Source organism: Calidris pugnax, unplaced genomic scaffold (assembly GCF_001431845.1).
Source record: "Calidris pugnax isolate Ruff unplaced genomic scaffold, ASM143184v1 scaffold70, whole genome shotgun sequence".
In the NCBI taxonomy this organism is placed as follows: Eukaryota; Metazoa; Chordata; class Aves; order Charadriiformes; family Scolopacidae; genus Calidris; species Calidris pugnax.
Genome location: NW_015090862.1, coordinates 7,456,232 through 7,474,916, shown reverse-complemented (window position 1 = coordinate 7,474,916; position 18,685 = coordinate 7,456,232). Strand labels below are relative to the sequence as shown.

The following is an 18,685-nucleotide window of genomic DNA, read 5'->3' as shown; positions in this document are numbered from 1 at the left end:
AAAACTTCCAGGACTCTGACAACTTTAGAGTTCACTTAATAAAGCTTCTGCAAATTAAACAGCTTATTCTAAAGAACTAAACTATTTAAGATGTTATGCTACTTCTTGTGTTTAACAGTTTAAAGATCATATGCAGTTCACATTCTTACACTGATTTGTCACAAAGCTGATAAGACAAGCTAGTAGGGTAACAATAATTTTATTTTCTGATATACTTCTTATCAAATGAACTGAAATGTGTTAGAAGCATTGCATTTCCAGATCAATGAATTTAAGAAGCTCACTGGCAAAGTGGCAAGATTATAATATACACAAACTTTCTCCCTTAGCATTTATTTCTGAAGAAAAAACGAGACTTGAAATGCCAGCACTTGGTTAAATACCACACTGAGGTAAGGAAATAGCTCTTTTAAAAGTACAGCAAGGTCAAAAGCCAAAGTCCTTCTGACTGCATGTCATGCACTTAGTATTCCTGCCTCCTTCCTAAACGTTTCCTGGAAGAGTCCTTCAGGTTACCCCCAGGTGCCTGAACAGCCCCAATACAAGTAGCTTTCAACATTTTCACCTCAAGTTTGAAAGCAACAATTCCCATGAAATACCTCCATCGTTCAGAGATGGTCCTCATCTGGCAGTGAATTCTCACCCCCATGCGATCCCGGGAGGAAACAGGCGAGTCCAGCGTGAGAGTATCCGAAAAGTTACTTAATTTCCCAGGTATTTCCCAGGAAAGCTTATGTAAAAGCTGTGGAGAAACTAAGCTCCTTGTCAAGCTGAGAAGCACATCGCAATGTCTCGGGCAGAAGCTTTCCCCAGGATGTGTGAAATAGATGATTCAACCATTTTAAATTCCTTGGGTTAGTCACGTGACTGCAGCACATGCCCTGTCTTCTAACAACAACAACAGGGACCTTTCACAATCCTAACGAACAACACGTGTACCATGTATTATCTACAGAGTCACGGCTCAGCCCAAGGGTGCTGTCATAGGGCAACCTTTCGGTTTCACTTATTTGCAGTCATCATGACCTGCAGAACAGCCGTGTTTACCTTCCCGTGGCGGTCGGAGCCTGTGCTTCTCTCTCTGCCCATCCCTGCACCTCAGCTTTAATCAAATTCCACCTTAGGAGGACAGTGTATACACAGCACACCGCCGGCGCGCTTGTCAGAACTTCACGCTTTACTGTGGTGAAAAATTCACTGCTCGAGGGGATACTCCTGACAGGCAAGTTCGTCCACCCCTTACGAGGACCCCTCCAGAAATCTGCCATCTCCATTAAGAGGGAATGCAACAGGTTTATAAAACACTGTGCTACAGGTGTGCATCACTCACACGACTAACTGCAGGCATACAGAATCATCTCCCATTTTCCTAAGTATGGTCCACAAATTGCTGTCACCCACATCTCCCTATGTCACATCTGTCTGATCACTGTTAAAAACAGTGATCTCCCAACATAACACACGGTTTTTAATAATGAAAATGCTCAGAATTCCACAAAAAGGCAAGTAGATACCTGTATAAAAAACCAGCTGAGTCAAGCATGGGGATCTTACTACTTACAAATTCTTATCAGAGATTACTTGTTTTCAAACTTTCTGGTTAGTATATGTTAGAATGCTCTAATTTAGACACTTCCACATGTGACCATGCAGGCAACTTTAATACATAAGAAAAACATACAGACTCTTCAAATACAAAAGAGAAACATGTGGAACATAAGCACTAGGTGGCTTTTGGTTATATGCCTTCAGTATTTACCTTGTGATTAAAACAGAACTCTTTCAGCTAATTTTTTAGTGAAATACATAGGGATGCTGCCCAGTTGTGTAAGGATGGGGTCAGGAAGGCCAAGGCATGGCTGGAGCTGAACTTGGCAGGGGACACATAGAATAGTAAGAAGGGCTTCTACAGGTACGTCAGCCAGAAAAGGAAGGTCAAAGAAAGCCTACTCCCTCTAATGGGCAAGATTGGCAAACTGGTAACAACCAACGAAGAGAAGTTCTTAACAACAGAGGGACCTGGACAGGCTTCAGAAATGGGCCCATGTGAACCTCATGAGGTTCAACGAGGCCAAGTGCAGGGTCCTGCATCTGGGCTGGGGCAACCCCCCGTGTCAATACAGGCTGGGGGATGAAGGGATTGAGAACAGCCACAAAAATGATGAGAGGGCTGGAGCATCTCAGCTACGAGGACAGGCTGATAGAGTTGGGGTTGTTCAGCCTGAAGAAGAGAAGGCTCCAGGGAGACCTTATAGCAGCTTCCTAGTACTTAAAGGGGGCCTACAGAAAAGATGGGGGCAAACTTTTTAGCAGAGCCTGTTGTGATAGGACAAGGGGTAATGGCTTTAAACTAAAAGAGTGTTTAAAGTCCTAGAGAGAAGGAAGACATATTTTTACACTGAGGGTGGTGAGACACAGGCCCAGGTTACCCAGAGAGGTGGTAGATGCCCCACCCCTGAAAACATTCAAGGTCAGGTTGGACGGGGCTCTGAGCAATCTGACCTAGTTGAGGATGTCCCTGCTCTCAACAAGGGGGTTGGACTAGATGATCTCTAAAGGTCCAACCCAAACCATTCTAAGATTCTATGAAATACAGGCTAACTTTTGAGCCTAATTAAAACAATTCACATAGATAAAAGTGCCATGAAACATGTTGGCATTCTGTAGTTTACCCATTTGAATCATAATTCTGTTTCCAGCCCTGTAAGCACTGAAGAACAAATTCTAATTTCTCAATTGAATTTTTATTTTTTATCAAGCATAATCAGGAAGATATCAATATTGCCAGGACAGGGTTATATCAATTTCTCTCCAAAACCAACATCAATACATTAAAAAAAACCACAATTAAACCCCCACCCCATACTTAAGTTCAATCTCCTATTTTTGTGGGTATCTCTTTGTTAACATCAATCTCCTTCAGTATATTCCATCAGCCATTTCAGAATCACTGAAATTAGGGATGGAATAGGAATAGTAGTGCATCATATATGTGTAACTCAACTCATGGAGGCACATTCACACCATTTTCGGTATTTATTTTATGTGCCTCGACATTCTATACAACAAATGAAAAAGTTCTCTCAAGAGAAATGCTGTAAATCCCTGTTAGATTCTCCACTGACTGCACTGAAGGTGTTGGTGCATTCATATTAGATGACAATGTGAATATCTCTAAAATAAGAAATTCATTGATAGAAGTATTAGATATTTCTAATTTCCAGGTGCTGTCCCTCAATCCAGCCTGTGACATTTCAGATTCCAAAGGGGACACCACAGAGCAGCTCTGTTCTGAAAGTATGTGGAAATAAAGCTAGAGTGAAGAAGTAAAACCTTATGATTTCTTACCATTTGGTATTTGTTCCTGGCCATGTAACCTCTTAAGAGAGCCTGAAGAGCAATAGTAGCATCTCGCATGCATTGGTATCTTTTGCGGACCACATACATGCGCTGGAACTTCTGAATAGTGATGGCAGCCCGTGTTCTCCGCAGAAACTTGGCATAGCTAAGAAAGAAAAAAAATTACAAATAATACCTGCAATTATTTTTCCAGTGTTTGAGTACCGTATTTTTTACATCCTATAACTTTATCCTCTTTCTCAAGAGCTACATTTTCTACTTCACTTTCTTCCTAATGAGTCAGTGATACAGTGATACTTGCTATTCTACAATATGACAGTACAACAGAACGACAAATTAACAGAAATCTTGCAAGGTTTTATGGAGAAATATTTTCACTTCCTCTGAGAACTGTGCTAGAGAACCAACAAGATTAACTTAGCCTAATTTCTCATCACCTTTTCAGGAGCTTTAAAGCTATTTCCACTATGCCACTTTCCAGATCTCCTCTCCTAACCCCAACCTGTAGAAAATATTTGCTCATTCTAGGCCGTCTCAGCAAGACAATTACAAAGCATCTTGACATAAGCCTCTTTCTGAAGGTTGATTCTTACAGTCATCAAAACCAGCTTGTCTTTGAATGATACCACCTGTACTCCTACCCTTTTCTCTGTCCCATCCATGGCCATCACGCAGAAGTCAATCCAAACAAATTACTCTGATGTATCTCCCTTCACAGCTGCACCCTGGATGAGGAATGGGCTCTCCAGCAGGACAGACCCAGCTGAGAGGGCACATGCAAACTGGGCCATAAGGACTCACCCAAGGGTCCTGCTTTACCTCACCTGCAACATATCCCCTAGTACGACTTGTACTCTGCTCCCACTAATGACATACTGTTCTAAGCATCATACAGCCAGGGTGCTACTGTCCTCCCAGGAAGGTCAAAACCAGGCAGGACAGACACACTCGTTATATTCAATTTCCTTCATTTCCCTGGAAAATCATTTCCTCTCAGCCAGCATAGGAAGGAGAGAACAAATGTTATCACATTTAAATGTCCTAGTTAAAGGGATCTGAATTGAGGCTAGTGTGGGTTTTCCCACGAGCATTGCTTACCATCGTGCTTGGTACCCTCTGACATGTCTCTGAATGGTGATGGCAGCCTTCCTCATACGCACGTACTTCTTTCGCATCAGCCAGCCTCGGATTGTCTTTTGGATGCGGATACAGGCAGCTCTCAACTTATCTGCCCTTATTTTTTCCAGATAGGCTACTTGACCAGCCCGGAAAAATATTTTTGTCTTACCAAACTGGTACTTATCCTTGTCCTATTTTCAAAGGTAAAAAGAGGATCAGTTACAGCCTTAAATGTTAGTGATTAAAAAAAGGTACGAAGGACTAAATGAAAGTACAGTTAGCAAAGAGGTAAAATTATCTGTGTAATATTTCAAGTAAACCTAGACTTAAATTAAGTAGGGGATAAGAGTATTTCCTTTGTATGATCCTGTTAACAAATTAATACAGTAAGGCCACAAGTGTGGCCTAAGAGAGTAACGTGATTTTTGCTCAGACAAGAATGCCACAAAGATTGTAAGAGACGTGGATGGCTACAGGAGGTGACAAAGGGGCCCAAAGGATGAAAGCAATACACGTGTAATACACGGGAAAGGTAACGCACGTGTAAAATTCCCTACTTAAATTGTAAATGATCCCTCTGAGTGATCCATCTTCAACCATATTACACAGCACAAGCAGAACAGCTGGGGCTTCAAACATGTACGCATCGCTTACTGCCACCGGGACTAAGCCAGAACAAAGCATCTTGCTGCAGCTCAAACACAGCTGAAATTTCAGAACTAAACCAGAAAGAGAATAATATTCTGTCTCTACAGGCTGTCGTACTCATTGGAGGGAAAAACTGAGAATATACAAAGGTACATTGAAAATAATTAATTTTGGTGATTGTTTGATGTTAAGTTAAAAGGAACAGCAGTCAAAGAGCTACAGCTTAGGATATATTTAACACTACACACTAACACTATAAATAGACACATGCATGTAAGCCAAAAGATTTTAGTTAAGTCCACCCAATGACACAGAATTTAAGAAGCCAAGCCCCAAGCTGCCTGCACAGTATTTATTTTTTTGTTTCCATAAACAACCTAACATTGGCATTGCACTTCAGCAAGGTATGCTTTTGTATCTTCAGTAGACTTTGACTCTTCTGAGTTAAGTCTCAGTTAACCACTTCTGCTGAGAACTGGCTCTCTGGAGCCTGCCTGCCCTCCACTCTTCATCGGTCCTTAAGAAATCCCAGGAAACCCATCAGTTCAGGTGCGACACCAGTGGTGTGGATGGTACAGCCTGGGAATGTGGGGCTGCAACTGGAGGGAGGGGGCAAAGCAAGAGGCTGCCGAGGCTCGAGGGCAGCCACAGCGCTGAGCAGGGAGACATGGTCACGAGGACAAAAGGAGTAGAAGAGGTTGACTTCAGCACAGGAGCTGAGAGGAGCAGTGTGAAAGACAAACACATACAGAAACACCTCCACATCAGAAAGCCTTCAGATAACTATACCTTACTTAAGGTGTGGTTAATACATCTTGCTGTTAAGCAAGGTAAGGCTCACTCTCAACCCACCCACACTGAAAATCCCCATCACCCTTTCCTGTGATACACTGGGAAATTCTACAGTTCCACTGCTAATATTGGCGGTTTGGTACTTTGTAGAAGTACTGAAATAGTCTGGCTATGAAAGAGGAAGGGACACTATCTACTCCTTCCGATTCCAAATGCTGTTAGCACTAAGGATAGTACCAGAATTAGCTTTTCCAGGACATTTTTACATGTCTGCTTTCGGTCACTAAGGACATCTCTCTGCTTCATCAGAACACGGTAACGGCTGAAGAACTCTTGGTACGTCCACCTGCCCCAAAAACAGAGACAGTGTCAGTCCCAACAATTAATAATTCTCTTAAAAAGAAGAACTGCAGCTGAAAGCAATCTAAAAAAGTGGCAAACGCACCTGGAAGGGAAGCCAGCTGCACTGATTCGGATGGTCTCCAGGACACCACAAGCTCTCAGCTGCTGCACTGCCCGCTTTTCATCGAATCTACAGAGGAATAAAAAGACCTTGTGAGTATGGAACTAGTTTTGCATTACATGGGACCTCTGGCCCTGTGCACACACAGGTCAGGAATGGCACGGAGGGGGAGCAGAGGTGGGATGTGATGGGTGGTTAACGAGTCTAGATAGTGCTTCTGCAACTCAGCGATAACAGGGACAACCTGACCGGGGAATTGCCCGAGCCCATCAGCTGCTGTGAGCTGCTCCTCCTGGCCTGCCCAAGAGCCAGGGCAATCTTTGTGTGCCCAGATTTTCAGCAGACCTTTGAGAAAAGCTCCAAGCAAGTTCATAACTGAAAAAAATTCATAAATGAAAAAAAAAAAAATAAGGAATAAGATGCTGAGATCTGCAAAAGCAAATTCCAGCAAATGTCAAATGAACTCAAGGAGTGTAAATTGCCAGCCACACTTGACACAGCTAGCAATGAAAATGCTGGTATTTTTTCTCATATAGCACCATAAACAAACAAACAAACAAACCAAAAATCATCAAGAAGCATTTTGCCCTCCATTCATCCCAAAACATCTCCTGCTGCAAGTACAGGTGCAAGTACACACGCGCAATGAGTCCATAACTCATTGTGTTAGCTCACTCCTGAGTGAGCAAGGTTTAGCAGAGCCTTGATCCTCCGAGGCCTCAAGCAATTCCCTCCCACGCAGAGGCTGCACGGACCATACATGAACCAGCTTACGTGAACGGAAACTTGAAGTCGTTGGGCTTAATACAGCGCACGTAGTGTGGGGTTGTAGCATTCAGGGTTTCCATCAGCAGGTGAAGAGAGTTTCGAAACTTTTCGAAAAAGAAAAAGGGGAAAATATCAGGGAATAGCCTCAGTAAGCTCAGTCACGTTTGAGATAACCTCAGGAAGCAGACCTAAGGATATCTGTTTATTTGCAATAATGCTTTTGGTAATAAACACCAGCTTGTTTTTATTATGGCAATAGATTTGAGTTTCAGATACCATCTTTGGGTGAATTATTTTACAGTAAGTGTTGTAAATGTTAGGCTTTACAGGAGTAAAGCTCCCATATCAGTATGTGATAAATTACAAAATCATGGGATAGACTGAGTTATTTCCAGCTTTTGATATAACCCTAATCTTTGTCTGATCCATCTCTTCATGACTAAACCTCAGGGCATATTACTAAATAGCCATTTAATTTAAAATAATTTTTAAATCAAATTTTAAATCAATGGAGTAGTAAAAAAAAACCCAAACCATCAACTACTTCAGCTCCACTGATGCCAGTGTCAGACCTACTGAAAAGAACTTTGACAGTCCTATATCCGAGAATTTTTGGAGCTTTATTTAAAGTAGTATTAGGACCACAAATTTCTAATGTACTGCAGAATATTCTTCTAACCCCAGAATACCCTAGTAGATAAAGAAAATTATGAAAACATGCCTTAGGTGTTTTAAATGCATTGGTATGCATTTCCCTCTTTCTGTTGAACTCATGGTTCTATTTCTACGCAGAATATGATAAAAATCACTTTTGTATTAGCTTTCTTGAAAATTTATAAATTAATATACATAGTTGACTGATAGCAGTAGTAAGAGAGTACCCCTAACACTACAACTCATAGTTTCAGCCTGACAACAGAACTGTTAGGCCTCTATCAGCCTCAGGATACAGTCTGTTTGCAAAATCAGAAATTAAGTTCAAATTAAAAAGATACGTGGGCAGGGGTTCTCTTGCATGAACTGCAGAAGATTGGATTTTACAGTTTATATCATGAACACCTGCCAAGCAGATTGGCATTTGGTACAGTAGCATGAATAACCATTGCCATTCCCATCCATAGCTTGACATAACTTGTTTGGAGGAGATTATAGAGAAATTATGAATATCCACATTAAACATTTTCTGAATTCCCTGATTCTCACTTCATAGTGTGTGTAACTCATGACACTGCACAGATGCTGTGCTAACATCTTTGTTAGGGGATTGACAACCACCCAAGGCAGTGGACAAAGCCCAGGCACTTTTTGGTGATTTTATCAGACCTCTGAGCACCCGAGAGATGTGGCTGGTTCATCTTCAAGAATTGGCAGGGGACCCTGATACAAAGAACTTACACTCCTGACAGCTCATTTATATTCCATGCTGTCCTACAGTAACATAAAAAGAGTTATCCACACAGACCTCCCGGAAGCCCCAGGCAATAGATGAACACCACTACTCACTAGCAAAGTGGTTCAGGCTGGCAAGTAGATAAAAATCGAATACTAAACTGTCAAAAAACTTCCCCTCGGCTCCTCCGTATAGTCTGAGGGAAAATCTGTCATACATAAAGTACTGACTGGGGACAAACAGTCTTGAGAAAACATCTGTTAAAACTACCGAGTGGAAGGTAACAAAAAAGAAGTGAGTTCTCCAGCCATACTAATCAGCATACTTTTAATTTCATTCTGGCATATACATGTGGATATTTTTTGTTTAGCCCATTGATAAGTAGAACAAAGTTTTCTGGGGACTGAAATCCCACTTTTGATTTGAGTCAGATAACGTGGCACACAATCAAAGCTTCTCAGCATCCAGCACATTAAATCTGTTTTGAAAAACATGAGTTTGGGTTTTGGCAATAAGAATTGAGCTCCCTGAAACTGTGGTCCAAAATATATTAGTAATTAGGGCATATTTGCTTCAAACTGTAAGTCATAATCAGCTGCATCTGTCTCAAAATCACAAGGGATCCCAAGAAGCACCAGCAACACCCTGAGACTTCAGAGACAGAGGGGGGTAGAGATTATTTAATAGAGCTGAATCTTCAAACTCACCTGATGTCCCACAGTTTTCTTATGCTCCTTGCTGGCTTGACCTGGCCGGGCCTTGGCTGGTTTTACAGCTGTTCGAGACAAAGGTACGCGCCCTGAAGGGGTGGCTGACGTGGGACTAAGGACCTTCTCCTCATCCTGGAATAACTCTGGCAGCAGCTTAAACTGGTATAACAGCAGAAGAACACAGAGGGTAAGAATCCAGCGATTGCACCCGTTTGTGTTTAAGATAGTTAGAATCCAGGCTCAGTTTTAATAAGCATGGGATTCTTTTTAACTCCACATGGGGACAAATACAAAAAAGCATTCAAGCTAGTAGTATAGTGAGTGGGCCATGATTTAATACTAAGAAATTTGTAGGTTTGATCAGTGAGTCTCCTCTTGAAGATAAAATTCTGATTTGAGGAGGTTTTTTTCATAGAGCCAGCAATAGCTTCCATGTGAAACTGTTAGAAACTGACAGCAGTTTCATAAATACCAATTGAAATTATATATGGCTGCTTTGATCTAAGAAGGAAACAACAGGGTCCTCTCATATTCCAGTGGTGCATCAGACTCCTCTGTAGTTGAGAAATATCTAGGACACTGAATAACCCAGCAGGCAATAAAGAATATTCCTGCTTTATCAACTCTAAATTGAAATAATCAACTTAAAAGGGGAACCATCAACTAAAAAATTCCATTAGCCAAATTTATCTGACTGAAGATCTACTCTCAGGCCAGTGGGAGTTGGGGAACAACCTGAAACATCTTTCCAAATATCACTCAGGGTTTCTGGTTCCTTTCCCCTAATGGCTATAAAATACATCTATATAGAATAGCTGCTTTGAAGTAACTTATAACTAAAAATAACACCAGCTGGTCTTCCTACTGACAACTATAGCACTTCAGAAGCATTATAAGAGTAAGAAAATCTGAACTTCTCTACCTGTCAATGAATAATCTTTTATCTAGCATCTGTGCATTTTATCCCAAGAGATAGGAACATTCAATTTTCAGTACTAGAAAGTGCTTGGGGTAAGTACAACCTAAAAAAATAAAAAAAATGGTTTTGCCTTATAAAACTTGGTGAGCATGCATGATATCCAATGAAACATGCTGCGCAACAAAATGGTACTTGTGCTCTGTGGTTGTGCCAGATGGGCTAGCAGAAGGCATCAAACGTTCCTCAGTAGCATCCAGCACAGCACTCCAGCATAATATAACAACTACGAATGCTTCGAAGGTATTCTAAATTCCTGAACTAAAACCGGACTATCACAGCTCAGCTTTATCTCACCTGAGACTGCCAGATTAGAAGCACAATCACCCTAGATTACCTCTGTAGCTGGTGGAAGAATGACATTTCCAGAAGGTGATTTAGCCTGTCTCCTTCCACTGACTCAACAAAGAGTTCAGGATGGGCCACATTCAGCTGCCCGGGGTCAGGTGGAGTGAGTCGGTATGCACAGGCACCCGAGTTACAGAGACAAGTCTTTTCATCCCACACAGAAACTTATTGGAACGCAATATGCTTTGTCCGAAACTCCTGATGCTCTCACACACCAGGGGTGGGGCTGGGAAGGGGGTCCCCAATGCCTGGATTGCAGATGGATGAGCTCTTCTAAGCTATCAGTACGTAAGTCTCACTCCATTTTTCCAACCCTGGGAAAATCTGCCTGTAAAAATGAGCAAGTGCATTTCAAAGGTGCCCTTTTCATCGACACTGCCTCAGTTACCGCATGCAGAAGAAAGGAGCAATGTATGGCCTTCTGCAGCAGAGGTCAACAACAGGAAAGTGTTGCTGAGATGATCCACGCTGTGGGGACATTAATGTTTTCATCTGGTTTTGGGTTTTAGTATCTTATCAATTTTCTTGGTTCCACAGAACATTAGGAATGTTCAAAGAGAGGGAAAACACTGATCAAAGGGTAGATTATTCACGTGGTAGAAAACAAGCAAGCAAGCATTTTTTCCCTGTAATTTTTTCAGACAACCTAACAGACATGCTGCTAACAATCTTATAGATCATTTCTTTCAATACAGAGCCACAACAGAAGATTTTAACAACATGCCAGTAGCAAGCATAAAAGCTGAGGACTGCTGTATTGCTTTCATGACACATGCATAGAAACTGAACTAGTTCAAAGAGGTCCTGTGGGTAGATTTATAGAGAAGGCCAAAATAAATAACTAAACACTAGTGCCTGCCACGAGCAGTGTGTGTCATGCACTTTGGAAAGCAAAGAAGCATTCGAGCTGTATGTGAGAGTGGGAATGGGCAGGATGACAGATGACGCATTCAATTTAGAATTACCTTCTGTTGAATGTGCACAGCAAACCCAGAAAACAGACAACAACAAAAAAATGATCAGAAATGCTATCCCACTACAAGTACTAATAAAGAGGGTCTACTGAAAAATACCAATGAAACACTTTTCTGTTGAAAAATCTGTTTCTCCACAGCTGAAGTTTTGTTGTTTTTTTTTAAAACACCACTTTTGATAAAATTTTCTCCTGGGGAAAACCATGTTGATTCTTAGTGTTTAGACTGAATTGGCTCAATGTACTGAGCCTGCCCGAGCTGTCGTCATGCTCTTATGGCATCTATGTCCCCATCGTCCCGCACACACTGGACTACATCCCTCGGAGCACCCCTGCACCTCCTTCCTGCACAGCGCACTGCCTCCCTGTCCCTGCCAGCTCCCCGAGGATGCCACCTGCCTCCCACACACACAGCCACTGACTTCACTCAAACCACTTCAGTGCTTCTCTCAGTAGCAAGTCTGCTGTGGTTTTTCATTATACTACATGTTTTAATCATTTAGCTTCATATATCTGCTCAGAATAGAAACAGAAGAGAAAAACGTTGGTTTTCCTGATAGAATAGTATCATTTTAAATAGCCTGTCCTTGATACCCGGCTTCCTGGGCCATTAGAGCTAGCAAATTCCCAACAGCCATCACAGTGCAATGTCAAGTTAATTGCCTTTACATTTCAGAAGAGCAAAACTAGCACTTTTGCCATTAAAGCAAGCAGACGATGCCACTGAAGGCCTGTTCTATAATATTCCTTCATGCAGTACTTTTCAGTTCAGATGTTATCTTTCTTTCACAGTTATTGAGGAGGCAAGACTCCATAAATTCTGGTTTGTGTCCTTAGGGTCTATACATTTCATTCCTCTCTCATTTTGCTTCTGGAACAGAATTTGCCTCTCCTCCAGAAATTTTATGCTCCATTGTCAGGCCATAAACAAGAAGCTTTTGTTTTCAGATGACAAAATTAAGGGCTTAAGTGTTAAGCCTTCTTATACCACTATACTATATTAGAAGTCCTTGATGTCTTTAAAGAAAATATAGCAAACTCTTGTGAAAAATAAAAAAAAAAACCACAACTAAAAAAATCCCACCAAAACACCCACCCCAAACAGTGAAATCAGTGGCTAAATATAGACTGATCTTACACGGAGTAAAACAGGGCTACAGGACTTTCTAAATTCATACAGATAGCCAAGTAAAACACAAACTATGTTCAATTTCAGTTGATCTGATACTAAGGAAGAAATATTTCCTAAGTTTATAAGAAATGTCATAATATCCTTAATTCAAGGATTCATAACTGCAAAAGAAGAAGAAAAAAATATCCTTATACTAACCTTACTTGATTTTAGGACCTTAATTTGTTCTTCATAAACCGTGTCTTTATTCTTTTCCAAAAAGCCTTCGCATTGATATTCAACCTGAAAATTACCATTTTACAAAAAAAGTATTTAAAGCATTTAATAAAAATATTTTGCATAGCATTCACCAGCTGTAATGTTCACATTTAAAACAGACAATTCTTGTGGATGTTGGAAATAACAGCTCCCAAGTGCATCTTTGTTAAATATAGATTTTCCTTAAAGAGAGTGCTTTCCAGTAAAACGTAAAACATTAAAACATATAGAGATGAATACTGTTATTGAATTATACCAGATATATTTCACTGCTGAAAGATGCCTGTGGTAGGACAGCATGATTGAATGGTTACTGTAAAGGTGAAGAATCAAAACGTGTATTGAGCATCTCCTTCACCAAAGTGATCAGGGCTGAAAAACTGTGTGAAATCCAGATGCAACTGAGAACAAAGTATCTCATCTCATTAGCTGAGTGGCAGTAAGTACATCTGCCTCCAGCTTATTATGAAAATGCTTCATTTGTACTCAGAAAGACTATTCTGACCAGAAGCAATAACAAATCGGAACGTTGTGACAATACATAACAATCCTCTATCACAGGGCCACAGGGTATACTGGACCAAAGAACCTAGTATTTATTTCACTGCCCTAACTCAAGGCTGAACAAAACCCTGAAACTGTTGTCAAAAGCCTACATCTTAGGATTTGATATTAAGTAATGTAAGCATGCTAACTCTCATGAGGTGTCTCACACTAACTCTTCAACCTTGTATCAGCAGAAGTGCAGAGTATAAAATACAAGAGCAGACCTTTACAGTCATTTTATTCTTCTGGAGCAGACAGACTGAAAGCCATCAGCAGCCCCTCTTTCAATACAGCCATTTATCGGGGCTTACACAACACCACCATACCCCAAGCTGAAAAACATTTCAAAAAATTCCTAGGGGGGAAGAAAGCAGAGGATGTCCCCAAGGTCTACCCACAGCTGAAAGCCCACTCTGATCATTCCTCAGGTACCACTGATGTTCGTCCTGCAGGAGACAATGCCACGAGAGGGCAGCAGAATCTCTGCCTTCTCCCACAGAAGACAACGTCAAGGCACAGGGGTTACTAACACAGCTTTATTTTTGCCTTCAAGATGTCCGTATGCATCCACGTAAGCACACAGGAAAACATAAAATGCTTAGCACATCAGAGCTGAGAGCTTTGCCAATACCTGCTTGGAGCTACTTTTTGCTTTCCTTGGCCCTCAACGCTCAGACTAGGCATAGGAAAGCCTTGTTTTCAAATATCAAAGTTGAGCCTAATGAGCAGTATATGAAATATTAATAAAATCTTTCTTGATCTCTCATCCACCAAATAAAACAGAACTCCTGAATCTAAGCAGTCTTGCTGCTTTCATTAAGGTAGCACTAGACGCAACAAGAACAGGACCCCTCTTCTGTGCATAAATTCAAGATTCTGGGAGAAATCGAGTGGAGGCAAATAAAGGCCTCCAACCCCCCATGTCAGCACATACAGACCTACTGATAAGAATCCCAGAGCTTCTCCAAACTTTTTTTCTACAAAGCTGACAAAATTCTGACAATATTTGTTTAACAGGACAAATACCTTAAAATTATTTTAAAATGTATTTATTTTTAAGCTGAGGAGTTGGCAGTGTGACGATGCATCGTGGGAGCTGAAGAAGGCTAGACTGAGATACCCCTCGTCCAGCTTCCCAGAGCCAGCTGTCCAGTGACCAGCAGAGGTGAGGACGGGAGCAGCACTCACTGCCCCAGCGCAGAGAAGAAAGCTGTGCTACCCTCTTTCCTCTTGGCACATTAAGATGGCAGCAAAACCAACATTGTTTCATTGTGGCTCTTTAGCTCAAACTACAGTAAGATATATGATTTTCTATGTTGTGTATTTCTACAGCATAACTGGAATGGATACAATTATGCTGTGACCTGCAAAGACACTAGAAGTTGTCATGTTTTGAAAAAGGATGGTTAGTGGTTACAGCATGTGGCAGGAGTCAGGAGCTCTTGTTTGTGTTCCTGGCTCTGCAGAGCTGCCAGGTCCACTCTCTCCTCCCAGCCGGCCCCACAGGCAGACACACAGTTTGCAAGGAGCCGAGCAGAGCCAGGGATGCTGCTGCCCGGTCGCTGCCTGCAACAGCCGCCCACCCCAGCACCCCCTCAGCAACACCCACCACGGGAAGAGGTACCGGCGGAAAAGGCCTTACCTTGTCAGCAAAGTGCTTGATGATAAAAGCCTTATTTGACAAACGTGGCTTCTCAAAGAGGGCACATTTATTCAAATGAGTATTGTATAGTTTTTGGGCCCAAGTGTCATCCGAGCCTTTTGGCATCTGCGGAAGAGAGCACACAGCTGTTTAAAATGTCCTGAGAAGTTTTCAGTAGCAAAAGAAACTCAGATGACAGGGACAACACTTTGTGGTTTGCTTTCAAACTCCGACTCCTCGGATTTCCAGCACTGCCATAAGCAAGGAAGCCGCTAACCAGCTCTGGACTGTGCTAGAAAGGCAGCAGCAGGTACAGCTGCCATCTGACACACACCATGCTAGTAACGCTTCCAGAGTCACACACCTGCAGGCAGGGATCCAAGAGATACCCTATCTGACCAAGCAGCACCTCAGCGGGTCAGAATGCACCCACCACCATTAGAGATCGCTTGTGATGCTTTGTGCTACACAAGAACCCCAAGCTGGATTTCCACTGAAGTAGACACCACGTGTCATCCCCTGTACATGACTTGCCATAAATTAAATTAACATAAAGACAAAAGGTGAGACACCAAGCAAGAGGCAATTTGGAAAAATCTGGCAGGACCAAAGACTGCATTTGCTACACTTGGGAAAGAGGAAGTTGCCAGAGTCAAAACAAAGGTTGATCAGAGACCCAGAAACAGATATAGACACATGATGGAGAGGAGGGGGAAAAAAGCATGAAACCATTTTTTCTCCTCCTGTAACTGCCAATTCTGTTTGTATGTTCTCCAAATCCTTTCAAAAGCAGTGTCAAAACGATGGCTGTACTCAGGTGACTTTTCCCTGTGAGGGCCCAGAAGCAGGATGGCTGATGACCTCTTTCTCTATGAAAGCCCTTGAACACACACCTTGCACTCCTCATCCAACAGATCCAGAACTCCCATTTTGGCCTCTATGAGGTTGATGCATGGCTGATTGTCGTAGAAATCAATCAAGGTCCATGGTATTTGTTCCTTCATATACTCTTCTTGTTCCAGCTTAAAGACATGCTACAGGGCAAAAAGAAAACAGTTTTCTGTGAAATGAAATGCAGAATAAATACATCGAACTCTCACTTGAGTTCCTCTTGGCACATTAATCCAAGCTGTCAAGTGACACACTAGTCCAACTGAACAAACCTTTTAACAAGTAAGTGTATGAAAAATAAATTAACCTTTTTTCCTGGCCTAAAAACAACAGACTAAATTACAGCGCTCATTCATATTCCCTGCAAATAAGGTCTGGTTTTTTCCTATCTATTTACTATATCGTCCCCCAACTACTATAAGCTCTTTTCTCTTATAAAAAGACCAACACAAAACCCAGAAAAAGCCTCAAGCGCAGAAACAGCAACTTATAAAGTAAGATGTGCCAAGCATTTATGATTATTAAATTACAGATACTGTCTATTTCCAGTAAAATTTCACTATAAATACTTTTGGGTTTCCTTGTAAAAGAACAGAGCTCCATTTTCTCTTAAATGGATGCAGATTTTTTTCTAAGATGACACATTGCATTAAAATATACTCTTCAGCAAAAACAACTCCAGGAGTATTAGCACCAGAAATCTTTGAAGCAAAGTTTTGTGGAAGATTTATCTGGTACGAAGATCAATAACAATGCAGTTGCATATTTATTCAAAAATATTATCATAAAAAAACTGAACTGCTTTAATGAAATGTGCATAGGAGATGAATTAAAACTTCAGGGAAAAAAGATAGTGAGATATTAAACAGGCAAACTGTGGTCTTAATAGCACAAGCACTCTCTTTAAAAACAAAAAGACTGCTGACTCCAGTTATTTTAAATGACGTTTTATCTCCCATTTAAATTTTAATGCACACTAACGGCACTGGCAAGCAGAACTGAACCTGGAGCATATCCTAACAAGCAGCAAGGGTTGGTGGGCCACCACAAACCCCTGGGCTGGTCTCAGCTTCCCCCGAGCTCCGTGCACAAGCCCACGAACGCCTCGCAGCTCTCTGCCATGCATCTGCCAGGCAGCAGAACACGGCCCTGACAAAGCGGTTTATCCCTTTTTATTTCATTAGCTTAAAGCCATCCTTCCCAAAGCAGCGCTCCTTAAGAGCACCCGGGGGAGCCATTCCCACCCTGACGCTTAACTGCTGCATTACACACCAAGTTAATTCCTGACAGGAAAGCCAATGGTAGCGTTTTATTGGCAACCATTATTATCCAACCTACGTCCTGAAAGAAAACATTTCTCCACCGTAACAGAATTAGCAATTATGTAGTGAAAAATGTCTTCAGAGATGTACTTGAGATGTCTTCCACACCTGCAGTACTGTGTCCAGTTTTGGGCTCCCCAGTTCAAGAGAGACTGGAGAACTCCTGGAGAGTCCATCAGAGGGGTACAAAGATGACCAGGGGACTAGAGCACCTCTAATGAGGAAAGGCTGAAAGACCTGGGTCTGTTTAGTGTGGAAAAGATTGAGAGGGGATCTCATCAATGCTTATAAATATCTGAAGGGCAGGGTGTCAAGAGGACGGGGCCAGACTATTTTCAGGGGTGCCAGGCGACAGGACAAGGGGCAATGGGCACAAACTGGAACATAGAAAATGCCATCTCAACATGAGGAAAAACCTCTTTATTTTGAGGGTGGCAGAGCACTGGGACAGGCTGCCCAGAGAGGTTGTGGAGTGTCCTTCTCTGGAGATACTCCAAACCCGCCTGGACACGTTCCTGTCCAACCTGCTCTGGGTGACCCTGCTTTGGCAGGGGGTTGGTCTGGATGATGTCCAGAGGTCCCTTCCAACCCCTACCACTCCGTGATTCTGCAATTCAGACCTCATTTTTCTCAGGGGCTGTGTGTGGGTGCCCAGGCAGGCAGGCTGGCCGGGGAGGCCGGGTGGGCTATGGAGATGGGAGTTGGGGCCAGGCTGTCCCCCAGAAGCTGGCCCTTGGCCACGCTCAGGCCGTCCACAGTGGCAGGAGAAGGCTTGCTGGCTGCTGCCACAGACATGGGCCTCCAATTTAAAACAACGTCCACCCCATGTACCTGCATGGCAGCCCAGTGGGTGGGTGTCCACCAGTGCTGGGTTTGGTAGCTCAGCAGGGCATTGACACAAAAGCCCCATCTCATGAGAGAAGTGCTTACAGCAACAGTGCGATAGGGAAGGGAACATGGGGAAGGTGATGTGTAATAAAAAAGTGAACCCTTGCAATTCTTACAGTGACGAGAATTTTGCTGTAGAGCTGAGAAAACTCCAAGATACCTTGTGCTCAGCAGTTCCAACATCCCGCTTACGGCACTGAAGCCAGCCATGGCACTACCTCCACAGAGAGGGCATGCCGGGGCCGGAAAGCCCAGCCATCACCGGTCCAGCACCCCCCGACTCCCCGACACCCATCCCTGCCGCTGGGATGAACAACGGCGTGGGGGGATTCGGTCCTGTGAGCAGACCCTGCACGGAGGCAGGCTCCTGAGGAGAGCTCACAGCTACTCCCGTAACACAGCACAGCCTAGCAACAGGCCTGGCATAAATAACTCGCCTCATCATTATGCAGGTAAGAT

General features: G+C 42.5%; 1 protein-coding gene across 7 annotated transcripts in view; it reads right to left on the bottom strand.

The window, feature by feature from the left end:
- Positions 1-18,685, bottom strand: part of MYO5A (myosin VA) — a 106,174-nt gene that overhangs the window by 31,151 nt on the left and 56,338 nt on the right. For 4 of the 7 annotated variants that reach the window (XM_014944634.1, XM_014944633.1, XM_014944630.1 and 1 more), the window contains exons 12-20: positions 16,019-16,159; positions 15,126-15,251; positions 12,878-12,961; positions 9,248-9,409; positions 7,157-7,254; positions 6,365-6,451; positions 6,157-6,265; positions 4,459-4,670; positions 3,349-3,505 (exon numbers count right to left, since the gene is read on the bottom strand). In XM_014944634.1, coding sequence (XP_014800120.1) covers positions 3,349-3,505; positions 4,459-4,670; positions 6,157-6,265; positions 6,365-6,451; positions 7,157-7,254; positions 9,248-9,409; positions 12,878-12,961; positions 15,126-15,251; positions 16,019-16,159 — 1,176 coding nt within the window. Of the gene's footprint in view, positions 1-3,348; positions 3,506-4,458; positions 4,671-6,156; positions 6,266-6,364; positions 6,452-7,156; positions 7,255-9,247; positions 9,410-11,539; positions 11,543-12,877; positions 12,962-15,125; positions 15,252-16,018; positions 16,160-18,685 lie in introns of all 7 variants that reach the window. The other 3 variants (XM_014944628.1, XM_014944632.1, XM_014944629.1) reach the window with 1 other exon arrangement.